The sequence below is a fragment of the Lutra lutra genome, chromosome 11 (genome assembly GCF_902655055.1).
Source record: "Lutra lutra chromosome 11, mLutLut1.2, whole genome shotgun sequence".
Taxonomy (NCBI): Eukaryota; Metazoa; Chordata; class Mammalia; order Carnivora; family Mustelidae; genus Lutra; species Lutra lutra.
In genome coordinates this window covers 108,125,397-108,149,909 of record NC_062288.1, presented here as the reverse complement: position 1 = coordinate 108,149,909, position 24,513 = coordinate 108,125,397, and the positions used below count along the sequence as shown (strand labels likewise).

General features: G+C 54.8%; 1 protein-coding gene across 1 annotated transcript in view; it reads left to right on the top strand.

Moving 5' to 3' along the window:
• PTPRN2 (protein tyrosine phosphatase receptor type N2) overlaps window positions 1-24,513 on the top strand; it is a 730,665-nt gene that overhangs the window by 65,624 nt on the left and 640,528 nt on the right. Inside the window, 1 exon segment of the mRNA XM_047695171.1 lies at window positions 5,185-5,235. Coding sequence (XP_047551127.1) covers window positions 5,185-5,235 — 51 coding nt within the window.

Below are 24,513 nucleotides of genomic sequence, written 5' to 3'. Positions count from 1 at the left end.
TGTTTTGATGTCACTTTTCCAGTGAAAGGAGTAGTTGAACCGAGAGAATGTGATTGCTGCGGTGTGGACCCTCACATTTGGGAGCTGGGGCCTCAGAGAGTTCTTACTCAGCTTCTTATCCCGACAAGCAGAGAAGGGATTCCTCGCACAGTATGTACCTGGTGTACTGAGTGCCTCCTGTGCCGCGGGGACTCTTAGGGGAGCTGGGACGTCCTGGCAGAGGAAGGACAGGCACGTGAAGGTGCGCGGAAACTGCGAAGGTTCACCTGGGGGGAGTTACGTGGAGCTGACCGGAGTTTGTGTCCAGCTGCAGGCCTGAGCTCTTACCGGGGAGCCCTGCGAACCAGGAGCTGTCCTTGCCGGCTGGGCACCTGCCAGCTGTGCAGACCCGCCGCTGAGGGCCACCCAGGGCCTGCAGGTCTGCACCTGCGCAGGGGTCCTGCTACGCTGAGCGGTCTGGTCCGCTCACTGCTTGGTTCCCGATACTCACGAATGGGCTCCGGCACGGGCCTTCAGTGTAAAGCCCCGCACACGGGCGCCTCCCGAAGCTTCCAGGCTGGTGCTGTTCAGATGTCGGAGCCAAGAGTCAGGTCCCAGGAGAAGAGAAGTGGTCTGGGTTAGTGGAGAACAAAGATTTTAGCAAATCAAGACCCAAATAAAAAACCAAGAAAATGATGTCTGCCTGCCCTGGGCTCCCCCTCGGTGCCGCCAACGGGGGCTTTCTGCCCCTCCTAGGAGGGCCTGTTTGCCATGGTTGGTTTCATTTTCTCCACTGTCTGGTCTGAGATATGCCTCGGGTCGGCTGTACCCGGAGTCTGCTCCTGGTTGCTGTCGGCAGGATGGGCTTGGGGCAGAAATGCTCGGCCCATGCCTTTAGTTTGTGCTCATGGCTGAAGCCGCCAGAGTCCAGGCATCTCCAGCTGCTGGCCCCCGTCTCTTCCTGCTGGGGTGGGAGCTGCTGTGTGAGGCTCCTGGGAGCTGAGGAAGGGCGTGGAGGCCAGGAATAGAGCCACACGCAGGCCAGGGCCCAGTGGTACTGCCTTAGCGGGAGTTATGTGGTGAAAGGAGTAGCAGTGGGAGGGCACTTGGCTGGTGTGGTCAGTTAAGCATCTGCCTCTTGGTTTCAGCTCAGGTAGCAGTGTGCAGGAGTGGGGGGCTCTCCTTCCCTCCAGGCGTGTGTGCCTGTGCAGTCGCTGGGTCTGTTCCAGGCCCACAGAGGAGAGAGAGCTGCGGGCAGAGGTGGGTAGAAGGGACGAGAGCTGTGGGCTGAGCGTCTGGACATGGCGCTCCACCATGTAAAGTCCTTGTGCTTGCCCGGCCGTGCGGCCTTCGTCTGCCTGGGTGAACTCCTGTGTGGACACACAACGCCCTTCTTCCTACGGCAGCTTGCAGTGGTGCAGAAAGTGTGTGTCAGGGGAGAGACCAGGCTTTGAGTCAAGCTGTGGGCATGTCGTTAGCCTCCTTGAGTGCAGGTTTCCTCTTCTGCAACCTGGGGGCAGGCCGTGGGGGGTCCTTAGACTGTGTCGTCGTTTACTTTTGGGGGTGCCCAGTGAGAAGAGGGGACAATGGAGGACGGGAACCCGCGTGTGGGAGGACATTGTTACGTGTGCAGAATTGCCTTTGGGAAAAGATAACCCACTCGTGATTAACATGCGTTTGGGTAGAATCCAAGAGCCAGTCGGACCCCGCCATCGTGGTATCTGGCTGCAAACTAAACCGTTTTTGGGTTAGTAGCGTTATCGCTCTCAATTTTAAGAAAATTTCCGGAGAGTCCGTGGGTTCTGAGAATCTCCCACTGGCTTGACAGGAAGGACAGTCCCTGCTCCTGCTCCCGAGGTCGGCCTGGGTGGGAAACCGTTTGATTACGGGAGAGAATTCATCTTGCTTCCATCTTTCTCTTCCGTTATTCCGTCTCGGAACCTCTCTGCGGTGCCGCGGGCGTGGGGACCGTCTCGCTGCTTCTGCGGACACCTGCGGCCGGGAGCCGACCCCGGGGGGCGAGGAGTCCCCTGCGGTGGGGGGACAGCGGTGCCAGCGATTGCTGGGCTGGGGCCCCTGACGTTCAGGCCACTCCCCCTCTGCGCAGCGTCCCAGCCTGGGGGACACCCCGGGGATGGGGGACTGCGGTGGGGCCGTTTCCGGTCAGCCGGGGGGCAGGGGTCCCGCGCACGCGGCCCGTTTTCATGGCAGAACCCCGGCCCTCGCTGAGTGGCTCGGGAGCGGTGGCGGCCGGAGCTGGTCTGGCTCCTGCGGGACCGCGGCTCCTTGTTCCGTTCGGGTAGGAAGAGACGAGCGACGCGTCGGGACGGTGACGGCGACTCGGTCCGAATTCTGAGGAGACAGGGAGGGAGGGTACGTGTGTCCGTGACCGAGCGCGTCCGGCCGTCCGGGTGAGCGCGCGCTCTGAGGCCGGAGGGAAGCGTGTGGCCGTGAGGGGCCGGGGCGCCCCGCTCCACAGCCGTCCCCCGGGTGCCCAGCCAGGCTCAGGGTGAGCACGTGCCAGTGCGGCCCTGGTTCTCCTGGACTGGGTGGATCACGCCGTCGGAACGGAGGCTTCTCGGCCGCGAGCTCAGGCCCCCGATGGGCCGCCTCACGGGCTTGCTCCGTGGAGGTCACCGCGCGGCTGTGGGGCGGCTGGCCTCGAGGCCGTTCGTGAGCTGCCGCGTGAGACCGCGGGGGGAGGGGCCGACTCTGGCGCTGGCCCGGGCTGCCGGCGGGGGTGGGCCCCGGAGAAGCGCGTCGGGCGCGGAGCCCAGGGCGGAGCCGAGCGTCGCCCCCGCGTCCCGTGGTTTCTGTGACGTCCGGTCGTGACGGGTGTCGGCGGGCGGCACTTCCGCAGTTTCGGAGCGAACAGCACGAATTCGTCCGATTGGCCGAGCGCGGCGGGCGAGGCGGGCAGCGCACGTGCGGCTCCGCCGGAAGCGCCTGCAAATGGCGGCTTCCCGGCGCGGGCGGGGCGGGGCGGGGCGGGGCCGGGCCCTCGCGGCGGGGCGGTGGCTCGGGGTCGGGGCTCGGGCTCAGCCGCGACGCACGCGTCGCTCCGCGCGTCTCCCGTCCGCTGTGATCCGGGCGCCGGGGAGCCTGAGCAGAGGCCGCGGCCGCCTCTCCGCGCGCGGCCTGTGGTCTGCGGCTTCCGGGCGACGCGCAGGGCTGTGAGCGCGACCGAGTCTTGGGCTCCGCTGTGGGCTGCGCCGTCCCTGCGTCCAGTGCTCTGCGGTCTCCGCGCGCCCCGGACCCTCACGGGCGTAATCCGCGGAGCAGGGAGCCCGCGGCCCTCCGAGCGTCGGGCCGGGGAGGGGAGGCCGAGTGCTTGGGCTCCTCGAGCAGCCCCGGGCGGTCCGCGTCTGGTCTCCCAGCGGAGACGGCCTCCCGCGCGGCCGGAGCAGAGCCCCGAGGGGACCCCGGGCCGCACAGGCCCATGGCCTTTCTCGGGTCACTGCTTGTGGCGACCGGCCGCGTTCCGGTCCCGCTCACTGCGGCGGGGCGGCTCTCGGAGGGTGTTCGGCGGTTTTCGGCGGGCGTCGCTCCGTTTCCACCCCGCGGGCCTGCCTCGGGTCTGGGGGCGAAGGAGGCGTGAGCGCGCGGCTCTGGGCGCGGACTGGGGGCGCGGGTCGGGGCCCGCAGCAGCCGGGCGCGGCCGGGTTCGCGGCGGAGTCGCGCGGGCGTGTGCTGCGGCCGGACGTGCGTCGCCCGGGTCTGTCGCGAGGCGCTGCTCCGGGAAGGCAGAGCCTTTGAGGCCCAGGGCGGTCCGCGGGAGCAGCTCCCCGGTTCGTGCCCTGGGCCTGCCTGTAGGGCCTCTCCTGGGTGACGTGGGTCCGTCCGGCTTGTCCCGCACCTGTCGTAAGGCAAGCAGCGCCGGTGTGCCTCAGGGACTCACGGTGACGCCGGCCGGGCTCTGCTCCCCGGGGTGTGCGACGACATTCGCCAGACTCTGCTTTCGTAGCCTCTGCTCGTCCTTCCCGCTCCGTGTCTTCTCCGTCCACGTCCGCTTTGGGGAACGCTTCCCGCTCTGACGATTCGAGCGCCGTCCCTAGTGCGCTCGCTGGTCATCGGGGGCTTTACGTGGCCCTGGGGAGGATTCCTTCCCGACGAGCCCCTCCGAGCCCGCCACGCTCCCCCTGCCCCCTGCCGCTCCTGAGCCCCCGCTGGGGCCGGAGGGGATAGTGATAGGTGCGTGTGGTGCCCAATCCCCACAGTCCTGTTCAAGATACGCCCGAAAGGGACAAGCGAGGCACATGTGGCGAGTCCTGCCGTGGGCGCCTGGGCAGTACCAGTCTGCCGGTCTCGTCCGGGGGTTCCGTGGGCGACTTTTGAGTGGGGTCTTGGTGGACGAATAGGAGTTGGTCTGTTGGAAAACAGGAGTGTGGGTGTTAACGCTTGGTCAGGAACGTGCTCTCCGTGTTGCCGTGGCCTCCTGTGTTAGTACATCAGGCTTTGGTGGCCAGTGGCCTTCCTCTGGGCGGGGGGCCTGTAGCATCAGGGAGCCTGGCAGGCAGACGTCACCTGAGTCTCCATCTCCCCCTTCCTTGCAGTGTTCTCCGCTGACTGGCTCACCCTGTGGGAGGTGCAGGTCTCTCTCCGTGTCCTTTGTCCTTTGTCAGAGGGCAGAATGTCCGCCTTCTCTGACCTACTGCTACCCTTCTGTGGAGAGTACTGCGTCTGGGCTCACACCCACTTCACATCCTGTCTGTGTCTCTTACGGAGGACGAGATCTGCTTCCCCGCGCCTTCCTCCTGTGCTCCTGGCCGCACGTGCGGGCGGTCTGTCCGCTTTGGGGCTCGCGTCGTGGGTGTTAGGCACGATGTGTGACGGAAGGACCCAGAGGTCCTTGGGTTAGTGATGGTGCTGACAGAGCCCCATGGGGCTGGGGAGGTGTCCACGTGGATGGCTCATCCCCACGCTCCCTCCGCTGCTCCGGAGGGTGTCCTTGGGCAGGTAGCCCTGCCCTGCTGCCGGAAGGGACAGGGCGAACTCGAGGGTCCTCCCGATGGGGAGCCAGTCCACACACACGTCTGTCCTCTCACGGACTCGAGCCAGGCTCGCAGGTTCAGCTGCTCTCGAAGATGCTGGGGGGTGGGGGCTGCCTCGTTTCTGGGACACCCAGGAGTCCGCAGGTGCAGCGGCCGTGGAGAGCTGCCCGTCCTTCGTGGCACTGAGTCCTTTCTCTCTTGTCTTCCTCCGCAGGCTGTCTGTTCGAGGATGGCCTCTGCAGACCGTCTGAGACCTGTGTCAACGGTAAGTGTGCGGCGCGGCTGACCCCGCGGTGGGGCTGGGCTTGCCGGGGCCGACACCATGTGCTGGGTGCGCCTCCCTCTCTCCAGCGCCCTGCGGAGGGTCGAGGGAGGAAACCCCCCGGGGCGGGAGTGAGAACTCAGTGGACGCTGGGCACAGGCGGGACACGTCGTTCATATGCACGGCTTTGGTCCGTGTCTCTGTCTCGTGGTACCCCGGGACGGACAGCTGCTCACGGCAGCTCTCTGACCCCGGGGCTGGACGCGCGGCCCTGACCCTGGCGGGACCTGCCGCCCCCCTCCGTGGGCTCTTGCTCCTTTGGCGGGCGACCGTTTGTCCTTCAGCCTGCCCAGGTCTTCTCTCGTGGGGCCGAGGAGGAGGCGCGTGGTGTCCAGTGGCGGCCGGCAGTGCTGAGGGTGCAGGGAGCAGCCCCACCGGGCAGGGCAGGACGGGGCGGGCGCAGCTGCCCGGCTCCCGAGGGATGCATCTCGGCAGAGACCCGGCGTCCTGTTGAGGGCAGCTGGTCGGGGGCAGCTGTGGCCCCTGGTAGTGGCCCTCAGGTAAGGAGGGCGGAGGGAGGGCGCAGTGCCAGCGTGGGGGGCTCGCCCGGCGTGGCTTCTCCTGAAGGAAAGGCCCCACACGGGGCACTGGGTCTGCAGGGGGCGCGGGTCGCTCCGGAAGACCGGCCTGCGGGGCAGGGACCCCCCTGTTTCCCCAGGTCCGCGGGCAGAGTTAGGGGCGATGCTGACACGGGTGTGTTGCTCCCCCAGTGCCCGGCGCCAGCAGGGGTGTCTGTGGCGGGGCTCCTTCCGCAGAGGCCCTCGGGGACGGAGAAGCGCCTTCTGCCCAAGGGTGCCGCGGCTCTGCGGGCACCACGGGGCTCGGACAGTCAGAACTCAGGTGCTGCGCGCGACCTGCCGAGAGAGCGGCCCGGCGTCCCGGACCGGGGGCTTCGGGGCTGAGAACAGTTGTGCCTGTGTCCCCGGTGGCTCAGGTGCCCTGGGGACAAACTGCCACAGCTCTGGGTCGCTCTGTTTTGTGGGTGCTCGTCTGTCTTATTTTGGCCGTGGCAGGGGTTTGGGGGAAGCGTTGTGTGCAGCCTGAGGAAACGCTGACTGGGGCCGGAGGGACGGTCTGTTAGGACGCCCGAGCTGGCAGGATGTGGAGCTCAGGCCGCCCTCCCAGCCCGGGGTGTCTGCTGGCTCCTCCACACGCGCAGGCCTGACCCTCGGCCTCCCCTCCCAGGCCGCTTGTGACCGTACCTTGTGTAGCTTCTCTCGGGAGGCGGCTTCTAAAAATAACCCTGTTTTAGAAACATGCCCCCTGCCCGCAGTGAAGTTGGATTATAGAGGAAACGTGTGTGTTTAATCAGCACAGTAACACCAGGGTCCTTCCCGCTTCTTTGTCCTTGACAAAAACCAGGCCTGGGAGTCCCGGCCACTCTGGAGGCTTCCTTCCCCCACCTCGGCTCGGCTCCCTGGCACGCAATCGCATCAGCGTTCTGCGCGGCGTAATAGTTCTTTGGAACAAGAAAGTCATTTAAATGTGAATGTAAGTGTTAGGCTTTGAGTTCTGGAGACAGACAATATTTGGTATTTTTCTATACAGTTAAGGTCTAGGAAGCGGCAAAGCGGGTGCCATCCAGTCTCCCAAAATCCTGTGCTGTGAGTAGCAGAGAGTGACAAGGACAGTGTGCCTTGTGGGTCTGGCTCACCACGACGTCATTCAGCCTGACAGCTGGCCGGGCAGGGAGGTGTGGCCCAGCAGCTTCGCGGGGACGCACAGGGCGAACCGCCATGTGGAGTCCAGAACATTCCGTGGTCAAACACAGGTTCCTTCTCTTTCCCTCCCACTCCCCTTCCTTTGCTTGGGGTACAGATGGAAATGTGCAAGCCTCTTAACTTCTCCGTGTTCTCAAACTGCCCAACAGAACTTTTAAATCACAGTTAAAATTAAAATGTTTCCATGGAACAAGATACTTATATAAAGAAAATCAAAAGATAAACGTATTTGCCAGCTCACACCTGTCAGGACAGCTACTGTAAAAAACGAAAACCGAAAACAGGAAGTGTTGGCGAGGATGTGGCGGGATCTGACCCCTCGCCCCGAGTTGGCGGAAGCGGAAGGCCGCACAGGCACCTAGGAAAGGAGGAGGAGGGTCCGCAGAACACGGAATTAGCACGTCATCAGCAACCTCGAAACAGCGCCCCGAGGCCTAGGAAGCTGAGACCCAAGCGGCTCTCGGCACCCGTGTCCGCAGCAGCTCGTGCACAGCAGCCAGGAGGGAGACGCGACACGAACGTGCACTGACAGGTGAGTCGCAGGAAGGTGCACACGCGGACCGCGGGGTACCGCCAGCCTCTGTGGGGAGGGATTTCCAACACCCGCCACGCTGTGCATGAACCTGGAGGGCATCGTGCTCAGGGAGGTTAAACCGTCACGAAACGGCAGGTGCTCAGAGGTGCCGTTCAGCGTCCGACTCCTGGATTCGACGCGGGCTGTGATCTCCATCGTGAGATCGAGCCCGGTGTGGGGCTCTGTGCCCAGCAGGGAGCCTGCCGCGGTCTTCCTTCCTCTCATGCTTGCTCTCTCTGCCTCTCTCTCCAATAAAGAAAAAATCGTAAAGAAAAGGGGGCGGGGCATATGCTCTGGGATTTGACCTCTCTGAGGTCCCAGGAGCCATCCGATCTGTAGAGAACAGTGGGCACCGGGGCTGGGGTGGGGGATGGAGTTCATGTCTACTGGGGACAGAGTTTCAGCTTGGGAAGATGGAAACTTCTGGAGATGACGGTGCTGGTGTGCGTGTGCTCAGTGCCGACAAACGGTACACCTAGGGATGCCTCAGACGCCGCAGTCACATCATGAACGTTGTGTGATTTAATGTCACAGTTGAAAAGAGAGACACCCAGACTGGGAGGACCCTTAGCAACATGGTGGGCCAGAGCTGCTTCTGCAGTACGGAGAGCTGCTGCGCCGGGTCAGAAAACGGCCCTGAATAGGAAATGGGGCAAAGATGTAAATAAATGGTCCACATGTTATATGAAAACGTGTTTGTCCTTACTACGACCCAGGGAAATTTAAACATAAACCACGCTCAGAAGATTGCCAAAAATTGAAAAGAAGAGTAACAACACATCCGGTGCTGGCGGGAACTCAGGGAGGCGGGCACAGACCCGCTCTGCAGGCAAGCATGTGAGCTGGTCACAGTCTTTGGGAATTTAATCTGACATCGTCTATTAAAGGACAAGTACAGTGGTGATTTGATTTGTTTTGGGGACTCACATATATAAAAGCAAAGGTCTGCAGCAGTATTTTTAGTGGCAAAAACTGTAACACCTGTAAATCCACGGACAGGGGAATGGCTTCAGAAATTATGGCGTATCCGTCGTATGGAAATTACGCAGGGACTTACAAATGAGTTAAATGTCTGTTTCCTGACCAGGAAAAATGTCCCTTATATGATACGTAGAAAAAGTAAGTTGCAGAGCAGTGGTTCTAATATGATCCTAGTTTCTGGGAAAGCCTGTATATATGACCCCACTCCCACGCCCAGCGGGTGACCAGAAGGGAGAATGTGACAAGCACCACTTGTGTCTTTGGGGGGAACTGGGGCAATTTGGAGAGGGAATATATGGGGGGGTTAACTTGTGTTCAAAGATCTTTGTTTGTTAAATGAGTCTTTTGTTACTCTGGTAGTAAAACTTACCTAGTAAAGACATATCAGAGTCTGCTGAACTTGGAAAGGCAGACCAACCAGGGTTAGGCCTGCTGACCCAGGAGCTGATCCGTACCAGCCAGGACCCCAGCCATGCTCTCAGCAGCCCCAGGGGTGGCCCTGAGGAGCCAGGAGACCCCTGTTCTGGTTTCGGATGGAAGCTTTGTGGTGGAAATGTCTTCGGTGTCTCACGGGGGTGGTCAGGCAGATAGCTGGTACCTAGAAGGTAGTCTGTCGGGTGGGGTAGTGTTGAGTGGGGAGCTGGACAAGAACCTGTGCACAGCGTGGCCCCAGAAGTCCAGGGATGACACTTGAGGGGGCCATGAAGGCAGGGACTGGAAGCTGGGGCTGGGGGAGGGACAAAACCCTGTCTCTCCTAGACAGCCTTCCCTCCAGGAAACAGCATTGGTCCATGGTGGATGAGCCCCGTGGGCCCAGCTGTGTGTGTGGGGGGCTAGGGCTGCACCTGGAGGGAGGGCCAGCTGGGGTCAGGTCTGAGGCCACGTCCTGCTGCCTCTTTCTTGCGTTGGCCCTTTCCGGGGAGCTGCTGGCCCTCAGTGGGCACAGGTTCTGAGCCCCCCGACGTGAAGGGACCTCCCTCCCTCCCCTCTTCTCTCTCTTTCCCTCCCCTCTTCTCTCCCCCTTCTTCCTTCTTTTCCTTCCTTCTTGTCCTTCTTTTCCTTCCAAAAGCCTTTTGTTGGACGTGCTCTGAGCAGTTTTTTACTTTCATTTTCATGTTCAGTGATCACGGCAGGGCTTGTCAACGGCAGGTCGCGATCTGCTGAGGTACCCTGTGCGCTGCGGGAAATTTGATAGAGCTCTTCTGTTGGGTCGCTCTGAAAGAAATAGAATGACAAGCAGCTGTAATTTGACACCTGGGGGACAATGAAAAAGTAGAGTTGGTCTGAAAAGAGATGGAGGAGTAGCAGTAAAACCTCAGCCGTACGAGTTGTGGCCACCTGGAGAGCCTGAGGAAGCCTCTGCGGTCTGGACAGGCCGAGGCCCCTCTGGCCCCTGGGAGGTGGGCTCTGCTGCTCCAGGAAGCCAGGCTTGGTGTTTGGGACCAGCTAAGGCTCATTTCAGGGAGCTTAGCAGTGGGTTCCCACAGAATGGACTTTACAAATCAGCTTTATGGTGACCATTTTCACTTCTTGTTTGGAAGGTGCTGCTGTTTGGACTGTGCTGTTCAGGGAGTGAAGCGGCTGTGGGATCGGTGATGGTCTGGTTCTGTCCTGATTTCTGGACGCCAGGGACACAGAGTTCATAATAGTTTTGTCGGGATAAACCACAAGTTCATGGTGTCATAAATTCTGGATAAAGATGTTGAGGCAACACCTTCATTTTAATTTTTTTAAAAGATTTTATTTATTTATTTGACAGACACAGCGAGAGAGGGAACACAAGCAGAGGGAGTGGTAGAGGGAGAAGCAGGCTTCCCTCTGAGCAGGGAGCCCGATGTGGGAATCTGTCACAGGACCCTGGGACCATGACCTGAGCCAAAGGCAGACACTTAACGAGTCAGCCACCCAGGTGCCCTGAGGCAACATCATTTCATCAGCAAGATGTAGAGGCGGAATCTGTGGGTTTGATCTTCCACCAATGACGTCGTTCCCTTGGGCAGTTCCTGAAGCATGCTTTTGGGAGCTAGTGTGAAATTGCATGCCAGCCCTTCCGTTCAAAGCTACGGCGAGGTCTCCTGTGAAGACCTCTGGACGCTGTGGAAATGATGACGAGTGGCCATTCGTTTTTTCTTTTATCCGGTCACTCAGCCAGTACTTGTCCACGGAAGGCCCGCCCTGAGCATGCTCTGGTAGGGGAATGCAAATGAGACTAATCTTGAGACGTCAAGAAATTAGTAAGAAATTTAGGATTTGACTACTCTACAGTCCTTCACTTTGGGGGCAGCCCCCATGTTTTCAGTGATCAATGTTGCATTGGACCGCTGGGAAGTGGTTGTTTCCTTGACCAATTCCTGAGTCTTGGGGGGAAAGTTGTGTGGATTTAAGTGTGTGTCCAGATGGTGGGGCATTTGTAATCTGTGCTGGTTTTTTTTAAGTGTCCTGGGAGTCCATGTGTCTAGGGTCAGGGCAGTAATTTCTTTCAGGAATCAGGGTTCTCCTACTGGCCTCACTTCTGAATGATGACCTGCTCCTTCCATGGAGAAGAGACCGAGGGAGGATGGTGTGTCTGGGCCCCGGGGCGGGGGGAGCCTCGCTCCGTGGCTTTCTCTGGGGAGTGACCAGTAGTATGGTCCCTCCCCAACTAGCTATTGCTTTTGCCACGAGCTGTGCTGTCCCAAGCGCTTCCTCTCGCCAAGTCCCAGGGGAAGGTTCCGTTCCTTGCAGTGGACCTGCAGACCTGCAGAAAAGTCCTATGTCGGCCAGTCACTGTGCTTTCCTCATGGCGTGGCTTAGCCTTGAGCCAGCTGTCCGGAGAGCAGATGGGCAGAGCGGCTCTGCACCGTTTCACCGCCTCTTGGTGTCTGCGTCCCTTCTCCACGCAGAGGATGTGAACTTGCACTTCTCAGCACCCATGGGCTCACGCTGGCCGCTGGGCTCCGGTTCGGACAGGCACGGTCTCCAGTGGCTCTCCTGAGGCTCGCCCCACACTTTTGTGCTTCTCCTGGACTTGGGTCCTCCTCCTCCTCCTTTCTGGCTTCGTTACTCACCTCCTCCAACGTCTCATCTTTAATGGAGATGTGCTCACAGTAGAAGCTTGGAGACGTGGAAAATAGCAGCGAAATCGAAGGTGCTACCCCCAAGAGTCTCTGTTAACAGGTTAGCAGTGTGGCCTTTGTCATCCCTTCTTTTTGCCCCGTTTTCGTGTTACACCACAGCGCTGGCTCCCGAATTTTAGTTGGCTGTCTCCCACCGGCATCCCCAGTGCCGCCTCCCCCACCGGCATCCCCGATGCTGTTAACGACCATCTGCAAACTTCTCTTTGATTTCTGCCTCATACTTGAAGTGTGGGAGTAGAGCGTAACCTTAAAAAGCACTTCCAATATTTTAAATATTTAAGGTATGTTCACTCACATTTAAATTAATGTAAATATCATAGCAGAAAAGAGCTTTGTGCTTGAAGTTTTCTTTTGGTATTTTGGTCTTTTCTTATCAGGTATTCTTAGAAATCAGATTAGTGGATCGTGGGGGTTTTGAGGCACAGGACATGCTGGCAAACCGATTTCTACAATTTGGGCTTAATTTGTGTCCCACGGCTTACGTGAAAACGAACATCTCACTTCCCAGCCTAAGCATGACCTTTAAAAAAATCTTTGCCATTTTTCTTTCCTTTATTTCTGGACGCAGCAGGCGGGGACTATGCCTTCGGGATCTGATTTTAGGACATAGCATCTGTTTTTGGTCGTTTCCCATGTAGGGTTATGGGCCATGGGCTCAAATCCACTGAAAGGAATTTGGAATCCTGTTTTCCTAGTGGTTCGGTTACTTGTATGACGGCACGGAAGCTTCTCCGTGACCTGCTCTGGACGGTCATGATCATCTCTTTCTCCTAAGATGGCACTTCGGGAGCACGGAGAGTTTTTGTCTCTGACGGCCAGAATTACTTGAGTTTGCTTTTGTAAGTTGTCCTTCTTGTTTCTCTCCAGTCTTGGGGTCCCTCGTGCATAGTAACCCCAGTTCCTGCTGGCCCTTGTCTACAGGGTCTTCTGTTTCTCTGGCTTCCGTTTGTGTGTCGTGTTCCCCTCCAGCTGGACTGCTGCCTCACTGTCCTCTCTGCCCCTCTTGCCGTGCAGCTCTGCCTCTCCTGGTCTGAGACCTTCGGCTGTCCCTGTTCCCACGGGGTTAGACTCCCGAGGCCAGAGTGAGCATTTGAGGTCACTTACAGGTGGCTCCAACCTCAGGGGTACTTTAAGGTGACCTCCCTTTGGTCAATTTCTCTGTGGTCTCCACACTGTTCCATTGCCATCCCCCCCACTCCCCCAGTTCTGCCCACGTCCCGTTCACTCATGCCCCGGCCTTGCTTCCATCAAGAACACGCATGGGCTCTCAGTACTCTTCAGCGTTCGCGTTGTAACTTCCCTTCCGGATTGAAGATTTTCGAGAAATCGTGAAGTACTACCTTCCTTCTGCTCGTCGTAATGTGCACATGGGAAGCACTTACTGATTCCCCGACAGTCTGCGTCCTGACGTGGAGGTGACAACCGACTGTGCGTCGTGAGACGGAGGTGACAACTGACCGGGAGATCCTCCCTGCGGTTCCCTGGGCCTTTCCCTCTGTCAGGGCTGCACATTCTCTTCAGGAAAGTACCCTGAGCGTGTGAGAGCATTGCTGGTGGAAGTGGGACCGTTGGTGGAATCGGTGCGCACCCCACTCTGCCGATCCCCCCTCTGCCCATCCCCCCTCCTCCCTGCCTCCTACATTAGCTTCCTACCCTCGCATGTCTCCTGCCGGTCACCTGCCTCGTTCCCTGTCGGCCTGGCCTCTCTCACTCTCTGTCTTCTGCCAAGGATTGGCACACGGCTGCGTTGTGAACCCTCACTCGCACTCCCTGCCTGTGGGTTGGGGCTGGGGGTGACCTGGCAGGACTCGGAATTGACTGCTTTTCTCAGAAGAGCATTTCTGTAACCTACGGGGGGACCCTCCCGACATCTTGTGACCAGACTGCAAGACTGGCGAGAGCGTGGCTTCTGATGGTTGTAGTTTGGGGAATCAGGGAGGGGGATGCCCGAGAAGTGTCATGATGGGGGTGGCTCACGTGCCGGTTATGGGAGCAGCCTGTGAAGAGACAGAAATGACTTTTCTTAACCTTGCAGGGTCAGCCTGTGGCTCCTGGCAGCCTTCCCATGGCCTGCTCCTGAGCGGGAGTCTTTTCTGTGTGTCTGTTGAGCTGTAAGGAGTGGAGGCAGAAGGAGGGAGAGTGGGGCTGCCTGTGCAAGCTCATGTTTTTTTCCTGGAGGGTTTTTATTTGATGTGTGACCCAAAGGCCAGTCTTTGTGCAAAGCAGTTTCTGGGCAGCCACTGTGGTCACATCGAGCCCTGGTTTCTGGAGGTCAAGGTGCTGCAGGTCTGGGCTCTGTGAGGGGTCAGACAGGCAGTGACACTAACTCTGTCCTCTCTTCCTGATGTAGTTTCAGGGGGTGTTTGTGGGGACATTTTGGACCCTTCTCCGCAGCTCACAGAGCCAGAGCTGTTAAATCTGCCTAGATTTTGAGAAATGTATAGAAAGGACACATTACTGAGATTGCAAAGACTTTTGTTTTATTTTTGTTTTTGTTTTATTTGCTTTAATAGAGAATTTGGCACATTTTAAAAAACAGTCAACAACTCAGATACTTCTGTGTGTTGGTTTGACGCTGAAAGGCTGTTTGGAGAGTAGAAAATTAGGACCAAACGTTTTAGGAGCCACCACACACATATTGTCCGTAAAGTGTAGAGCAGAATTATCTCTCATAGTATGTGGTGATGGTTTCCAGAACTTTCTAGTGCCCCAGTTCTCCAGAGACATGCCTGCCAGGTTGAATAACGCACTCCTGGGGGCTTGAGAAGGATGTCATGTTGTGAAGTTCATTTAAGAATAAAACTTATTAGAAATAATGATGTGTCCTCTGTCATTTTATGGTGACACATACCATTCCATGAATGTTACACTGGTGACACCAAAGTCTCCTCCGTCAGGAAGTCCTCCTGGTTGGGTTAGAATCTCCTCCTCCTCCCTTCTCAGAAGGCAGCCTGTGCTCCCTGGTGCTTACCCACCCCTCACGAGCTCCTGAGTTTGGGGAATATCTTTGTATTCTGGGGGCCGGGATGTCACCTGATGTGCAGAAACCATCAACAGAGGCTGACAGAATGAAGGAAATTGTTAGAGATCAAGAAAGGAACAAGAAGGTGTAATTTTGCACTAAGTGATAGTGTATGAGTTCTCACTGCGTGTAGTCACATCTGTTAAATGGATTTTTAAAATAAAAAGTTTTATTTGCCTTCGTATGCGTATAAAATCTGGAAATAAAGAGTAAATGACACAAGACGTTGCCCTGCAGGTAACACGTAGCTCATGCTGATGCTTCCACTCGAGCACATCGTCTTTCTTCTCTCACATGTGTGCGCAGCGTTGGACCTGCTCGGATAGCGCGTGTGAGCGCAGACTGCGCGCCCCTGAGGGCAGCACCAGGTGTGGGAGACAGACCCTGTCCGTTCCTCGAGCCGCTTGGGAAGTCTTTGGATAATAGAAAATGGAAGACGGCGGCAACGTCTTAGTGTATAAAAAGACGTGTTGGTCCGGGGGGTTGTCCCTTGCTTTTCTCTTCTAGGTTTGCCACGTGTTGCTTCGAAAATAAATCGTACGTTAGTGGATGGGCCTCGTCTTGTGAAAACTGAACGCTGACGACGTGCAGTGGCGAAGGCAAAGAACTTCCTCCGTGTCCTTCCCCCTGCCACTCTCCCCACCCCCGGCAGTGGTGGCTGCCCGTGCGGCGCGGCTCCAGACCCGTGTCCATGCCCAGTGCCCTACACTGTGCCAGGCGATTCCTCCTGAAAAAGACCAGCAACCAGCACACTCACTGGTCTCGTCCCCTTTGTCTCGGCAGTGGGCATTGTCCGGGCTGCCCTGTGGGCAGGATCATGCCCCTCGTCCCCACAGAGGGGCGGCGGGCATCTCGCACACAAGACCCACAGCCCAGGGATGCGGGACTGTACCACCTGGCAGGGCCGGGAGGCTGGTTGCCCTCCCAAATTCCAATTAATCAAACTTAAAAGGAATGGAAGTTAATTACCGAGTGAAACAGCGTGAAGCAAAGTTTAATTTGGCTTATTAACAGGAAAGAGATGCTGTTTTGAGCCTTCGCATTCGTGACTTGAGTTAAAATCGATTGCACACTTGTGGGCCTGCACGAACACACCCACGCACACCCACTTACCACGCCCCCGATGCATCCTGACTTACGGGGGTCGCATGGGGGTGTAGCTCAGATAACCATCGATGGGGACGTAAAGGGAGTATATGTCATTCCTGATCTATAGAGTAAAACAGACCCTGGGGCACAGTGAGGTCCGGAGCCCAGGTACGCTGCCTGGAACTGGCCCTCAAGTTAAGGAGATGAGCACTGGGGGACTGCATTTCTGCACGTGACGGTTCCAAGGACTCTGATCCCCAGACCTCTTTCCCATCAGATGCCTCCCGACCCTCACCTAGACCGTATCATGGTTATTGCTGCTGGAGCCACTCAGCAGGCCCCGCAGGGCACACTTGGAATGTCACCTGACCCATGGACTGGCTCCTCGGCCCCGTTCCCCAGGGCGCAGAAGTGGCCTGCTGTGGTTCTGTGGGGCCCTTGTCACTGCTGGGCTGGGATCCCTGAGAACGCTGCCATCCACAGGGTGCAGTTAGAGCGTCCCCCCTGGGGGCCTTGGCCTCCCCTGGCCTCTCTCCAGGGCTGTTCTCGGACAGGACACTTCCTTCAGCCAAGTGGCTTGTTTTCCTGGAGCCCGGGCAGCCTGCTTTCCTGGCCGTCCTCAGGGGTCATGGCCGTCCTCAGGGGTCATCCTGCCTGGGGGGGTTGCCTTCCGCCCCTGCCTTGCAAAGGCCCAGCCCCCCTCCCCCCGACAGAGGAAGCGGAATCGCCCCATTTCCCAGCTGCGTGGCTGACTTGGAGGACGTGGACATGTGCATTTGTTAAGACGTCCTTGAAATACTGGTTTTTCTTTTTGTCCCCAGCTTCTCGAGTGATGTGCCCACTTGTCGAATTAACTCCCAGGTGTCCAGTTTTGAAGTTGGGATGGGACAGTCGTCCAGTAGAAGAGACTCATTTGTAAACAGGTTTGCTGCTGCATATCCCAACCCAGAGCCACTGGGAGCGCTTCTCAAGGGGACGCGAACCCAGCGCTGCGGTGACGGGGCCACGGGCTTCCCACCGCTGCTCTGACGGTTTGATCTGCTTTCTGATGAGTGAGCAGGTTCCATGCACGGGACCCTTCCAGCGGGCCGAGGGTTTGCCGTGTTGAGTGTTCCGCTGTCAGCGGGTGGCTCTGTCGGTTCTGTGTGGACGGTGACTGTGGAGTGGCGCCCACTGCCCGCACCCACACTTCCCACACCTCTGGCTGGCCCTTCTGGCCCGAGTCGTGGCTGATTAGTCTGTGCTGACGTCACTTTGGTTTCACGGTCTGATCTCAGTGTCTAAGAACGCCACCAGCCGGCAGGACGGAGCTGCGCCGTCGTACGGGACCGTCCAGTGTTCCGGTGAGACAACGGAGCGGACTTGAGCATATCAGAGATGAGAATCGTCGGTGGTTAGGGTTAGGGTGCAGTACTTTTTGCTTTGCAAAGTTTTCCTTTTTCTTCCAAATGCTCCAAACTGTTTTTACGATACTCAGGCCAACCTGATTTGTAAAATTGGCATTTGAAGCAACAGCCGATTGTGTCCCACACGGTGGCGTCAGCTGTTAGAGGGTCGCTCAAAGCCAAGATGGCAGTTTCATCAGCACCTTTAAGCTGCTGCAGGTTTTCGGGGTGGACGGCTGTGCTCCCCGTGGGAACCCGTGTCTGGGGAAGGCACGGTGCAGCTTGCGACGGCGTCCCTGCCCGGAGCTAGGAAGCATAGCTTCCCCCCCCCCCACCCCGAGTCCGGTTGCCATGGTGATGAGTGGGGGTGGGCCCCAGAGTCCCGCCTTTTCCCGGAGGGAGCAGAGGGGACAGGGCGCGTGCCTCCGTGTGGGCCTGCGGGCCCCGTGTGCTCTCCCGTGGACCAGCGCAGGTCCAGGCTGCCGTGCCAGCTGTGGGGACGCCCGCACATGAAGCCACTTGTTCCAGGGACAGTTTATTCGGAGGGTGGACGTGATTGGTAGCAGGAGTGGCTTGTTTTGGCAGATTTCCATCGCTGTTCTGTCTCCCTTCCTGGGACTGCGAGTCTAGAACCGCCGCTGCAGCAGCAGAATCTGTTAAATCCCGGTTAGGTCTTCCTGGCAGCGCTGGAGGAGACAGAAGCAGACACTGGGGGTCGGAAGCTGTCGGGGTGCCTGGGGCTCAGCCAGTGAGTGTCCGACTCTTGGTTTTGGCTCAGGTCAGGTCTCGGGGTTGTGGGGTCGAGCTCCGTGCTCAGGGGAGTCTGCTTGAGATTCTCTCTCTCTCCCCTCCCGCTCCTGCTTCTGTCTTTTTCTCTCTCTCGAATAAATATATCTTCAAAAGAAAGCGCAGCCGGGAGCCTGCTTCCCTTCCTCTCCGCCTGCTTGTGATCTCTCTCTCTGTCAAATAAATAGATAAAATAAAAAATTTAAAAAAAAATCGTAAACCTTATGTTTTGCCGAGAGGGAGACTGTGAGGCCTCATTGCAGCGGCCGAGCCCGTGGCGGGTGCCCCGAGGGCACTGGGAGGCTGCGCGCGGCCCTCGGGAGGCTCGGCTTTCCGGCAGGGGAGCTGTTGTACCGCGCCCACCCCACGGCCCCTCCTGCGCCTGCCTCCTCCGCGCACGTTCTAGGTTCGCCGTGAGGGTCTTGTGAAGTCTTCACCGCGTTCTAGACGCCTCTGCGGGACCGTGTCACCCCGTAGCCTCTGCAGGCTCGCTTGTCACGAGTGTGTTTGCCTGGAAATGAGTCAGGCGTCTCGGGCATCCCTACACCCGGGAGAAGTCCTGGGGCCAAGGTACCTGCCAATTTAGGGAGCTTCTCGGTTCCTTTTACATTAAGAAAGAAAGAAAGGAAAACACTTGAGGGTCCCCTCCCCGCTTCCTTCATTTGATCTGGAATCCCTGTTGTTAGTGGGGTTTTCAGCTTGTTCTCAGGACTGGAAGGAATCTCGGAGACTGGAAAGTGGGAGACCCTGTCGCGTTCGCTGGCTGGCAGAGCCGGGGGCTTTGTGGGGGGGGCTGGGGAGCGACAGGGGGCTTGGGGCTGCACAGGCCTCCTCCACCGGCGAGGAGAAGGCCCGCCCCAGCGTCAGGCCTTCAGCAGTGTCTGTCGACGTGGGGAAGAGCTGTTCTGGGCTCCTGTCTGATTAAATTGCCCTGTGAGATGTGACAGGGGACAGTTTGCTTTCCTGTTCTTGCCTTTGTTTGGGAAACAGACAAACTCTCAGATTTTTGCTTAAAATAAAGCTGATCTCCGGAAAGAAGAGGAGAGAGCGAGGAGGGAAGCGCCGTGGTCTGAGGGGCTTGCAGCATGAGCAGCTCTTCTGGACAGACCGCTGCGCTCCTGGCAGTGGGCGGTCTGGTCGTGCTGAGGTCGGGGCAGCTCAGGGCCACGCGTTCAGTGCTGGAGCAGTGGGACGTGGTGAGGAGATTAGAACTAGCACGAGACGAATGGAGGCATTCAGAGAGGGATCCCCAAAAGCCATGGTCCAGACGAACACTGGTCTTCTCAGAACTGAAGACAAGTGGGGGGTTTAAGTCCTTCGGGGTTCATTCCAGCAGAGACGAACAAGGATGGGAGATGGGGATGCTCCGGTGCCGGTCCTGTGGCCAGTGGTGTTCCACCCTGAAGACGTCTCCGGGGCTGGGGCGGTACTTACCTGGGGAAGGAGTGGACTGTTCCTCGCCTCCCGTGACTTACGCCTTCTCTGCTGCCCCACCGAGACGCATCTCATCTCCTTCCGTATATTCCCCAGGACGCACACTCACGGTCGTGTGTCTCCACACATGCGGTGGGGCCGGGGTGCGGCCAGGGCAGGGATGGAGTCGGCTCTGTCTCAGTGACTGGCGTCACCCTTTACCGCGGGCTTCTCTTGCCTTTGTCTCCTGCTGCTTGTGCTGCTTTGTTCGCTCCTGCGGACTCGGTGCAGGAACCGGCTGTGTTTAGGGTGCCCCCGGGGTGTGGCTGTTGTAAGGAAGGCTGCTAGGAGTGCTCCATGTGGGCGTTTGGGGGACCCCGCTGACTCCCTCGTGCAGTGGACGGTGGGGTTTGTCTCAGGTTTCCATCTGGAAAGTTTCCTTCAGTACCTGGGAGTCTGGAAAGATGCAGAAATGCAAGAAATAAAAATACATACATAAAAAGTAGATTATGCCATAAGCCACAGAGAAACACGTAGTTGTCCTTCTAAGTGGTCTGGCCCCCTTGGTCAGTCTTCGTATTCGGACCAAACAGAATGCATTAGCTTTGTTTTCCCAGCTGTTGAGATAAAATACTGTAACCATATTTGACTATAACCTGTGTCCAAATTAGAACTGTTCCAGTTCTGCTTTCTTATTTTCCAGTAAGTCAGATCCCATTATGCTGTTGGAAAAATCACCATTCCCTGTATTTTCCTTTGGCTAGGTTTCTCTCTCACTTGCTGTGTGGCACGAACAAATGTCTTTGGCTACTCTGATGACCCGGCTAGGATTTTGTTTTTCTTATTTGTTTCAGGGAAGAGAAATTCCCTCTGGCCTTACTAAGACCACTGGGACCACCGCGAGTGATGGGTGGGGGCGGGCCAGTTGCCTTCTCGCATGTGCAGGGCCTGAGTCATCGATGTCGTCTGTTAATCCGATGGGCTCAGGCCAGTCTTCGGACTCAACCCACTGAGTCGTGTGTCTCCTTCTGGCCTAGGCGAGTCCGCACTGTGGGCTCATGGGTTGCCCCCCCCCGCCCATGTCAGAGCACTGCTGGGCTCCTCCTTATCACAAACAAACATGTATTAGCAGTTTGTATTTTATCTCTTTATTCTCCGAAAAGAAACACAAAATATGAGAGCCAGACTTTATACAATTTTTTTAATTTTATTTTTTATAAACATATAATATATTTTTATCCCCAGGGGTACAGGTCTGTGAATCGCCAGGTTTACACACTTCACAGCACTCACCATAGCACATACCCTCCCCAATGTCCATAACCCCACCCCCCCTCCCCCTATCAACCCTCAGTTTGTTTTGTGAGGTTAAGAGTCACTTATGGTTTGTCTCCCTCCCAATCCCATCTTGTTTCATTTACTCTTCCCCTACCCCCTTAACCCCCTATGTTGCATCTCCTCTCCCTCATATCAGGGAGATCACATGATAGTTGTCTTTCTCCGATTGGCTTATTTTGCTAAGCATGATACCCTCTAGTTCCATCCACGTCGTCGCAAGTGGCAAGATTTCATTTCTTTTGATGGCTGCATAGTGTTCCATTGTGTATATATACCACATCTTCTTTATCCATTCGTCTGTAGATGGACATCTAGGTTCTTTCCATAGTTTGGCTATTGTAGACATTGCTGCTATAAACATTCGGGTGCGCGTGCCCCTTCGGATCACTATGTTTGTATCTTTAGGGTAAATACCCAGCAGTGCAATTGCTGGGTCATAGGGTAGTTCTATTTTCAACATTTTGAGGAACCTCCATGCTGTTTTCCAGAGTGGCTGCACCAGCTTGCATTCCCACCAACAGTGTAGGAGGCTCCCCTTTCTCTGCATCCTCGCCAGCATCTGTCAGTTCCTGACTTGTTAATTTTAGCCATTCTGACTGGTGTGAGGTGATATCTCATGGTGGTTTTGATTTGTATTTCCCTGATGCCGAGTGATGTGGAGCACTTTTTCATGTGTCTGTTGGCCATCTGGATGTCTTCTTTGCAGAAATGTCTGTTCATGTCCTCTGCCCATTTCTTGATTGGATTATTTGTTCTTTGGGTGTTGAGTTTGCTAAGTTCTTTATAGATTTTGGACACTAGCCCTTTGTCTGATATGTCGTTTGCAAATATCTTCTCCCATTCTGTCAGTTGTCTTTTGGTTTTGTTCACTGTTTCCTTTGCTGTGCAAAAGCTTTTGATCTTGATAAAATCCCAATAGTTCATTTTTGTCCTTGCTTCCCTTGCCTTTGGCGATGTTTTAGGAAGATGTTGCTGCAGCTGAGGTCGAAGAGGTTGCTGCCTGTGTTCTCAAGGATTTTGATGGATTCCTTTCTCACATTGAGGTCCTTCATCCATTTTGAGTCTATTTTCGTGTGTGGTGTAAGGAAATGATCCAATTTCATTTTTCTGCATGTGGCTGTCCAATGTTCCCAACACCATTTATTGAAGAGGCTGTCTTTTTTCCATTGGACATTCTTTCTTGCTTTGTCGAAGATGAGTTGACCATAGAGTTGAGGGTGTATTTCTGGGCTCTCTATTCTGTTCCATTGATCTATGTGTCTGTTTTTGTGCCAGTACCATGCTGTCTTGATGATGACAGCTTTGTAATAGAGCTTGAAGTCCGGAATTGTGATGCCACCAACTTTGGCTTTCTTTTTCAATATTCCTTTGGCTATTTGAGGTCTTTTCTGGTTCTATATAAATTTTAGGATTATTTTTTCCATTCTTTGAAAAAAATGGATGGTACTTTGATAGGAATTGCATTAAATGTGTAGATTGCTTTAGGTAGCATAGACATTTCACAATATTTATTCTTCCAATCCAGGAGCATGGAACATTTTTCCATTTCTTTGTGTCTTCCTCAATTTCTTTCATGAGTACTTTATAGTTTTCTGGGTATAGATTCTTAGCCTCTTTGGTTAGGTTTATTCCTAGGTATCTTATAGTTTTGGGTGCAATTGTAAATGGGATGGACTCCTTAATTTCTCTTTCTTCTGTCTTGTTGTTGGTGTAGAGAAATGCAACTGATTTCTGTGCATTGATTTTATATCCTGACACTTTACTGAATTCCTGTACAAGTTCTAGCGGTTTTGGAGTGGAGTCTTTTGGGTTTTCCACATATAGTATCATATCATCTGCGAAGAGTGATAGTTTGACTTCTTCTTTGCCGATTTGGATGCCTTTAATTTCCTTTTGTTGTCTGATTGCTGAGGCTAGGACTTCTAGTACTATGTTGAATAGCAGTGGTGATAGCGGACATCCCTGCCATGTTCCTGACCTTAGCGGAAAAGCTTTCAGTTTTTCTCCATTGAGAATGATATTTGCGGTGGGTTTTTCAAAGATGACTTTGATAATATTGAGGTATGTGCCGTCTATCCCTACACTTTGAAGAGTTTTGATCAGGAAGGGATGCTGTACTTTGTCAAATGCTTTTTCAGCATCTATGGAGAGTATCATATGGTTCTTGTTCTTTCTTTTATTAATGTGTTGTATCACGTTGATTGATTTTTGGATGTTGAACCAACCTTGCTGCCCTGGAATAAATCCCACTTGGTTGTGGTGAATAACCCTTTTAATGTTGAATCCTATTGGCTAGTATTTTGGTGAGAATTTTTGCATCTGTGTTCATCAAGGATATTGGTCTGTAGTTCTCTTTTTTGATGGGATCCTTGTCTGGTTTTGGGATCAAGGTGATGCTGGCCTCATAAAATGAGTTTGGAAGTCTTCCTTCCATTTCTATTTTTTGGAACAGTTTCAGGAGAATAGGAATTAGTTCTTCTTTAAATGTTTGGTAGAATTCCCCCGGGAAGCCATCTGGCCCTGGGCTTTTGTTTGTTTGGAGATTTTTGATGACTGTTTCAATCTCCTTACTGGTTCTGGGTCTGTTCAGGCCTTCTATTTCTTCCTGGTTCAGTTGTGGTAGTTTATATGTCTCTAGGAATGCATCTATTTCTTCCAGATTGTCAAATTTGTTGGCATAGAGTTGCTCATAGTATGTTCTTATAACTCTATATTTCTTTGGTGTTAGTTGTGATCTCTCCTCTTTCATTCATGATTTTATTTATTTGGGTCCTTTCTCTTTTCTTTTTGATAAGTCTGGCCAGAGGTTTATCAATCTTATTAATTCTTTCAAAGAACCATCTCCTAGTTTCGTTGATTTGTTCTATTGCTTTTTTGGTTTCTATTTCATTGATTTCTGCTCTGATCTTTATGATTTCTCTTCTCCTGCTGGGTTTAGGATTTCTTTCTTGTTCTTTCTCCAGCTCCTTTAGGTGTAAGGTTAGGTTGTGTACCTGAGACCTTTCTTGTTTCTTGAGAAAGGCTTGTACTGCTATATATTTTCCTTTCAGGACTGCCTTTGTTGTGTCCCACAGATTTTGAACCGTTGTGTTTTCATTATCATTTGTTTCCATGAATTTTTTCAATTCTTCTTTAATTTCCTGGTTGACCCATTCATTCTTTAGAAGGATGCTGTTTAGTCTCCATGTATTTGGGTTCTTTCCAAATTTCCTCTTGTGATTGAGTTCTAGCTTCAGAGCATTGTGGTCGGAAAATATGCAGGGAATGATCCCAATCTTTTGATACCGGTTGAGACCTGATTTAGGACGGAGGATGTGATCTATTCTGGAGAATGTTCCATGTGCACTAGAGAAGAATGTGTATTCTGTTGCTTTGGGATGAAATGTTCTGAATATATCTGTGATGTCCATCTGGTCCAGTGTGTCATTTAAGGCCTTGATTTCCTTGTTGATCTTTTGCTTGGATGATCTGTCCATTTCCGTGAGGAGAGTGTTAAAGTCCCCTACTATTATTGTATTATTGTTGATGTGTTTCTTTGATTTTGTTATTAATTGGTTTATATAGTTGGCTGCTCCCACATTAGGGGCATAGATATGTAAAATTGTTAGATCTTCTTGTTGGACAGATCCTTTGAGTATGATATAGTGTCCTTCCTCATCTCTTATTATAGTCTTTGGCTTAAAATCTAATTGATCTGATATAAGGATTGCCACTCCTGCTTTCTTCTGATGTCCATTAGCATGTTAAATTGTTTTCTACCCTCTCACTTTAAATCTGGAGGTGTGTTCGGGTTTTA